This window comes from Gorilla gorilla, chromosome 9 (assembly GCF_029281585.2).
Source record: "Gorilla gorilla gorilla isolate KB3781 chromosome 9, NHGRI_mGorGor1-v2.1_pri, whole genome shotgun sequence".
In the NCBI taxonomy this organism is placed as follows: Eukaryota; Metazoa; Chordata; class Mammalia; order Primates; family Hominidae; genus Gorilla; species Gorilla gorilla.
Window position 1 is genome coordinate 83127284 of NC_073233.2, and position 7726 is coordinate 83135009.

The 7726-nt window shown below is 58.8% G+C and overlaps 1 protein-coding gene across 1 annotated transcript; it reads left to right on the plus strand.

Moving 5' to 3' along the window:
* Window positions 1-3764: 3764 nt before the first annotated feature.
* TPBGL (trophoblast glycoprotein like) lies at window positions 3765-6885 on the plus strand. Its single transcript, XM_031016035.3, has one exon. The coding sequence runs from the start codon at window positions 4243-4245 to the stop codon at window positions 5389-5391; it is 1149 nt and encodes a 382-aa protein (XP_030871895.1). The 5' UTR covers window positions 3765-4242; the 3' UTR covers window positions 5392-6885.
* Window positions 6886-7726: the final 841 nt, after the last annotated feature.

Sequence of the window (7726 nt, forward strand, 5' to 3'; positions counted from 1 at the left end):
ATATTGAGAAGGTGGGGGCACCAACTTGGGCAAATCCCAGTATGACCTTCCCCTCCCTGACCCCCATCCCTAAAAAGCCAAGGGGCACAAGACTACTAGGCCCCCCAGGACCATCCCATCCACACACACTTTTTTGCAGACAGGGAAACTGAGGTGTGTCCAAGGACTTTAATAATATTGACACACCTCTGATGACAAAACAGAGCTGGAGAAGAGGCTACCTGCTGGGTGATCTCAGGGACATCATCACACTCTGTGCTCCCTACCAAGTCTTAGTGGAGCTGACCAACAGCAGGGTCTGTGCCAGCAGAAAAGGCCCAGTGAAGGCACTAGAGGCTCAGGTAGACACAACACCTTGGAATACTAAGAGAGGGGCTCTGGGACCTAGTGGAGTAATAAATTCAAGCAAGCGTGGAGATCCAGTGTGGCTGACATGAGGGGTACTCATCTGGGCACAGGGCAGATGATCACTCTGCTTGGGTGGCGAGGGGTGCCTCGCTTCTTCCGAGTCCTAAGGAAACCCTGAGGGCATGAGCTCTTTGCCCACAGGCTCCCCTGGGATCTGACCCAGCCACACTCCCAGGAGAGAGGGATCCTAGGATGAGGGGGGGCTGCGGCAAAGGAGATGGGCAAGAAACCCGAGCTTCTATCGGGCTCAGGTCCCAGTCAGCTGTGCAACCTTGGGGAAAGCACTTAACATTTTCTGAGCAGCTATCTCCTGGTATGAAGTGTAGATGAGGGGTCCTCACTGAGCTTGCCTCATAGGGATGAGAGGCTCGAGTCACAGATTTTTAAATCATTATTTCAGTCAGCAAATATTCCCTGGTGCCTTCTCTGTACTGATCCCTAAGAAATTAGACCAGACCTGAGCCCCAGCTGCTGACAGTCAAGAAGATCAGGGGAGTCTTAGCCCTCTAATTGATCAATGAAGTTCAAAGGATGGAGACGGAAGCCATGAGGGCTCCCTGAAGGGGGCAAAACTCACAAGTCCTGAGGGACAGCTGACTGGACTGGAGAAACAGAATCAAGAGGAGAGCACCCCAGCTGGGGCAAACAGTCCAAGAAAAGAGACTTCCACCAGATGCATCAGAGAATAAACACACAGCCTCAGACTCAAGTGGACACACATTTATTGAACACTTAATGCATACTGAACACTGGCAAATCTAAGATGGAGAGCGCTGTTCCTCCAAAGAACAGAGATCCCTCAGCCCCAATGGCTCGCAGACTTGATTCCTTGGGGAACTTGGACAGAGAGAAATTGGTTCCAGGAGAATTTAGAAGGGAAGCACCTTTACAAAGTGGGAAGAGAGGAGAGGAGGCTGAGTAGAGGCCATACAGAGAGACAAGCAGAGACTCATTTTATTAACATCCACCACAAATCTGCTGTGTTGGAAAAGGAAAGAACATGGAACAGGGAAAAATGACATGGGAGCTAATTAGTCCCAGAGAGGGGCAATGCCTTACCCAGGGTCTGGCAGGATGGGTGCTAGGCCCCCAGACCCAGGTGAAATGTTTTTTCTTGTTTTGAGGCACTTCCCATTCACTTTATCATAACAGCCCCGAGAGGAATAGGAAGAACAGGAATTTAAAGCCTATCTACCTTATAGAAGAGGAAGGTGACAGCCCAAGATTGAGAAAGGCCTGAGGTCACACCAGATCAACCATGGCATCCATTCCCAGCCTCAGCTTCTTGGGGTCAGGATGAGCATTCCTTGTGGTGCAGGACCCTCTCAGATGCAGCCCACCATCTTGGACAGAGTCCTGGGCAAGGACCCTGGGGCCAGGTTTCTAGGCTAAACTCTGAAACCTTGACAGGGGCCTTGGGGCCCCTCTGGCCTATTTCCCCATTTGTGCAAAACAGAGGACATTTGCCTTATTCTCTGGCACCTGATGATTCTAAATTCTCTCCAGGCCTCATTTCCCCAAATGAGGTGTTGAGCACCCCCCCCAATCAAGGCTGCCTGGGGTCCTGCAGCTCCTTTCCTGGGGGGCAGCAGGAGAGGGGGGCATCAGCCAATCCGAGGCCAGCCACGGGGGCCTGGGGAAGGAGTTCCAGCCTTGGTAGTGGTCTGATTCCTCAGGGCCTGGAAGCAGACAAGGAAACAGAGACTTCTGTTCATTCAGTCTGTCATTTGCACCACACACTCTCCTGAGATAGTCTCCATACTGGAAACACAAAAGTGAAAATGACCTAGTGCCTCCTACCAGGGGAGATGTCAGAGCTGGGGCATGTTGCTGTGTGGGCCGGGGTTTAGGGGAGTGCTATAGCTGGGGGCCCAGCCCCAGTGGCATCTACTTGAGCACGTGTGCCCATGTGAGAAAAAGACATCACCAGCCTGTTACCTCCACAGACCAAGGGCATGGTGCAGGGAAGGAGTAGGGTCTGACTGTGCTAGCCAATCTCTGGGTCCCTATGCTTGGCATGGCTTAAGCATGGGCCTGTAAGCTTGCCCTCTGAGAATGTACCCACGAACCTGCATGGGCTCAGAAGTGTGCATATTCAAATATGTATGTCTTTATGAATTTATGGACACATGCCAGGACGCACTCAAACCTACGATCCTATGTCCACATATGAATGAGTCTGCATGGACTTGCATGAGACACATCTGAGCTCTCATACCTGGGAGAGTTAAGACAGGGAGTAGGGAAGAGAGAGGGGCTTGGAGGAGGGGAGAGCTGGGAGACCCCCATCATCACCAGCTCTGTTCCTTAATGTTGGTCCTTGCCCAAGACCCAGGCCACTGCAGGGTCTGCCTCTTCTCCTTAAGTGGTATTGATCCTTTGGTCGATCTGTTAAATATAACCTCAGGGAAGGAGTCAACATAACAACCGTACCCAATTCAGGAGAAAGAGACTGATTCTTGCGAGGAGGGGGGGAGCCTCTATTCCAACCAGCTCTGCTGATACCCGAATGGCCTGCGGATCAAGTGTCAGCCTCTCCAGCCTGAATAATTCATGCTAAGGCCAGGAATCCTCCCTTCTCAGGAGCCTGTCTCTTTAAATCAGGTTTAGAGCTTCCCAGTTCTGGGGAAAAAAAAATCCAGAACAAAACAAATCTGTAAACAGCTCAGCCCCCCGCTCAGCCCTGGCCCCTTCTGAGACCCCCAACTCCATGCTGCAAAATCTGCTCCTGCTCTCCCAACCTCTGGTGCCCCAAACCCCACTCACAGGCGGAGAAGCCTGGAGGGACTAGTTGACAGTGTCCAACGGAACCCCAGGAGACTTAAGAGGTTTGGGGGCAGGGAGTGAAAGCAAAGAGCAGAATCACTACACCCCCGGGTCTCTGTGCCTAGGACAGTGCTTGGCAGAGAAGCCCAGCCCGGTGGAGGAAACCACATGGGGGAACTCCTGGCAGAGGCAGAGCAGCCAGAGTTGGTGGGTGGGAGGGGAGCGGGCGCCACAGACTTCTCCTGAGAATGGGATGGGATGGGATGGAGAAAAAGCTGGTCCCATAGGACCTGCAGGGGTGGTGACACAGCCAGGTCTAATGGAACTAGGGTCGCAGAGGAGGAAGCAGAGACTGGGGATTTTCCAGTCTCTCTGCCTTAGGAAGAGGCCGGAAAATGAGTAACTTTCTCAGCCCACCCCTCATCCCTTCCTCCGGTAGTAGGAGCAGCTCTAAAGTCCTCCCCAACCCCCGAATTCTCCCTGGTGGTGACCCACCTGCCTGCTCTCCGCAGTCGGGCCCCGCCCCACACGTGCTGGAGAGGGAGGAGGAAGGACCCAGCTTAAATGTTGGGGGTGGAGGAGGAGGAAAACCAAGTCGGAGCCTCCAGGAGCCAAACTTCTCGGCAGCCCGGAGGGGCGGGGGCGGAGAGGATGAAGAGAAAGCGCAGCAGCCGACAGCCCTGATTCTCGGGAGCCTCCCACCCCGCCTCCCACGGCGAGGAGGGCGCGGAGACTCCGCTGGGGGCGGAGGACGAGACCGGGAGGCGGGGAGGGGGGAGGCAAACCCTGCCCACTCGGCTCGGAGCCCGGAGCGGCCGCGGAAGCCGGAGGCCGGCGCGCAGGGCGAGGGCACCGGGGGCGGGGGGCTCCGCTCCCCGTCTGACCCCTCTCGCCCCCGGCCAGTCAGCCAGTAAGTGCGGCTCCTCAGACTTTCGAGACAGCGAACGGACCGACCGGGACTGCCAGCCGCTCCGGGTCAAGGACTCGCCCCACCCGTGCCCCCCACCAGGCGCTCCCAACTCACTGGTGAGCGCGGCGGCCCGGGCGCTGGATGCGGGGGCGGCCGCGATGGCCCCGCGCGCGGGACAGCCGGGGCTCCAGGGGCTGCTGCTCGTGGCGGCGGCGCTGAGCCAGCCCGCGGCACCCTGCCCCTTCCAGTGCTACTGCTTCGGCGGCCCCAAGCTGCTGCTGCGCTGCGCGTCGGGCGCCGAGCTCCGCCAGCCTCCGCGGGACGTGCCGCCCGACGCGCGCAACCTCACCATCGTAGGCGCCAACCTGACGGTGCTGCGCGCGGCCGCCTTCGCCGGCGGGGACGGGGACGGCGACCAGGCGGCGGGCGTGCGCCTGCCGCTCCTGAGCGCCCTGCGCCTCACGCACAACCACATCGAAGTGGTGGAGGACGGCGCCTTCGACGGGCTGCCCAGCCTGGCGGCGCTTGACCTCAGCCACAACCCGCTGCGCGCCCTGGGCGGCGGCGCCTTCCGCGGGCTCCCCGCGCTGCGCTCGCTGCAGCTCAACCACGCGCTGGTGCGCGGCGGCCCTGCGCTGCTGGCCGCGCTGGACGCTGCGCTGGCACCGCTGACCGAGCTTCGCCTGCTGGGCCTAGCGGGCAACGCGCTGAGCCGTCTGCCGCCAGCCGCGCTGCGCCTGGCGCGCCTGGAGCAGCTGGACGTGCGCCTCAACGCGCTGGCCGGCCTGGACCCCGACGAGCTGCGCGCGCTGGAGCGCGATGGCGGCCTCCCCGGGCCGCGCCTGCTGCTCGCCGACAACCCCCTGCGCTGCGGCTGTGCCGCGCGCCCCCTGCTGGCCTGGCTGCGCAACGCCACGGAGCGCGTGCCCGACTCGCGGCGCCTGCGCTGCGCCGCCCCGCGGGCGCTGCTAGACCGGCCGCTGCTGGACTTGGACGGGGCGCGGCTTCGCTGCGCGGACAGCGGCGCCGACGCTCGCGGAGAGGAGGCGGAGGCCGCCGGCCCGGAGCTGGAAGCCTCCTACGTGTTCTTCGGGCTGGTGCTGGCGCTCATCGGCCTCATCTTCCTCATGGTGCTCTACCTAAACCGCCGCGGCATCCAGCGCTGGATGCGCAACCTGCGCGAGGCGTGCCGGGACCAGATGGAGGGCTACCACTACCGCTACGAGCAGGACGCCGACCCGCGCCGCGCGCCCGCGCCCGCCGCGCCCGCGGGCTCCCGCGCCACCTCCCCGGGCTCGGGGCTCTGAGCGGCGCCCCCGGGCTCGGGGCTTCCCTTGCCTGGCCCGAAGCCGTGGAGATGAGACACCCGCGAGCCCCGAGCTCTGAGACCTTCCCCTGACTCGGAGGCGCTAAGCCGTACCCTCTCGTTCCCGCCTCCGAGAGCTCCCACCGTCAAAGACCCAGAGATAGCCGGTCCGAATCCAGAAACCCCGCCTGCCCACCCTAGTTTCCGAAACCTCCCTCCTGAACCACTGAAAGTCCGTTCCCCGTCTCGGAGCTCACACAGAGAATCTGTCCTTCAAGGCCAAAGCTCTGAGACTTGCCCCCAGCACGCTGTGCTTGGAGCTCCGACACCCGAGACTGCACTGACCTCCCTCGCCAGCTCGGAGCCCTCAGTCACCTCCGGGGCTTGAGGGCCCTTCCATCCCATTCTGGACTCGAAGCACAGCACCCCCATCAGAATGGTTTTGTGGATTTTGAGCCCTTTGTCCCATTCCAGAGCTCAGAGCCCTCCATCCTGCATGGAGGCCCAACCCTGGGGCTCTGAGGATTGGGCACCCTCCCCTCATCTAAGAATATATTTCATACCCCTGCCCCCCTTCACCCACCCCCGCCTCTGGCCCAGGCCCTTCCCTTCCTCGGCTCAGGCATGGGGCTCAGCTCCTAGTCTGTCCCTCCCATCCCAGGGACAAGCACAGCCCATCTAGCCTTAGTGTGGAGCCAACTCTCAGCCTTTCCCACCAGGGCGCTGACCTCCCGATACTCAGTGCTGGTCCCCAGTCTCAGACTCTCAGCTCTTCACCCCGATCTGACTTTCGTCCTCCTGCCCAAGCCTTAGGCTCTTGACCCCTCCCCCATACCCAATGCTGGCACTCAGCACCCACCCCTGCCATTCACTAGTCAAGGTCCAGTGAGGAATCCGTCCCTGGGATGTCCTCATCCCCTTTTCCTCCCAGGACGAGCTCTTCAGTCCTGCCAGATAGGTGCAGGTGCCATGCACCCCTGGTGCATACTGGCAGATCCTTGTAGGGAAGGAGAGAGTTGGGTGTGTGAAAGGGATAGTGGGGCATCGTGGCCTCAGAGAGGGGCAGGAAGTGGGGTCTGAAGGGCTGGAAGTTGCTGCCCTTCGATTTCTCTATGCTCTCTCCCACCCCTGTGGCTCTTCGCCCTTGGGGATTCCTTGCCACCACCACTACCACCACCACCTCACCCCGTATATCTTCTGAAAGAGAAGTAGGTCTTGCCTCCTGCCTCAGGCACAAGCCCTCCTGGTTCAGGGTCAGAAGCTCAGCACCTTGCCTTCTCCATGATCCCAAAGCACAATTGGTGAGTGGGGGAGAGGACCCCCTCTCCCTGACTCCCCACCCTCTAGATCAGGCAGAATGGCTGGCCTGTGCTGCGTCTGCACACAGGAAGTCACCTTCCTTTAATATATTGGCTTGAGGCCTGCCTGCCCTCCCCATACCCAGAAAATCTGGATCTCCCTTGAGCAGTTTTCTATAAAGTCTGCAATAATCTCAGATACTCTACTCGTTAGTGGTGCCGTATCATTCCTGCTGACCTTGGAGTACTGATGGGGGTGGGAGGGGACTCTTGGGAGGGCATTTTGGACCTCTTTTTGGTGGGGCAGTGACCCTTGATGCGTTCTCCCAGACTGTGGGAGAAGAAATGGGTTCTGTTTGCACATAGCAGGATTAAGGTTAGATACATGGAGGGACTTCCCATTGGGATGACGTTGTTCCCCAAGCCAGCCTGCTTTCTATCATCGGAGGAGGGGTTATGCACAGCCAAAGTGGGATTTGACACTTCCTCTACATCCTCTTCCCTCCCGTTCCTCATCTTCAGGATGGGGATGGAATTAGACTAAGAAACATTAGCCTCAGCCAAGACCATCCGGGAGGAAATCCAGCTACAGAGAATGAGGAGTTAATTCAGACAGGAAAGAGGGATTGTTTGCTGCTTTGGGATCATCCCCTCTAATGAATTATTATCGGATACTCCTTTATGTCCTGTGTCACGTCACACTCTCCTGGCCAGAGGGTAAGACCTGCGTGTTGGGTATGTGAGAGGCTGCGTGTGGGGAGTGTGGATGAAATGACTCCTTGAGATATGTGAAGCCAGGGGACCGGAGGGCCAGGAGGACCTCCAGGTCCCCAGGCTGAATTGTTTTGCATTCAGGGTCACAGAGCCGTAGAAGCATAGGGCAGAAGCCTAGAATTCTGGCATTTTCTAATTTCAGGGCCACATAATTCTAGAATGTGTGCCTTCTAACTATTGAAAAGGACTGCAGAGGTAATGTGGGAAGCCTCCTAAGCTGTCTCAACAGGAGGCATCATCTCGTGATGGGAGGCTCCCTCCCTC

Coding starts and splice junctions, on each gene's coding strand:
- TPBGL (XM_031016035.3), top strand. CDS start 4,243: ATGGCCCCGCGCGCGGGACAGCCGGGGCTCCAGGGGCTGCTGCTCGTG.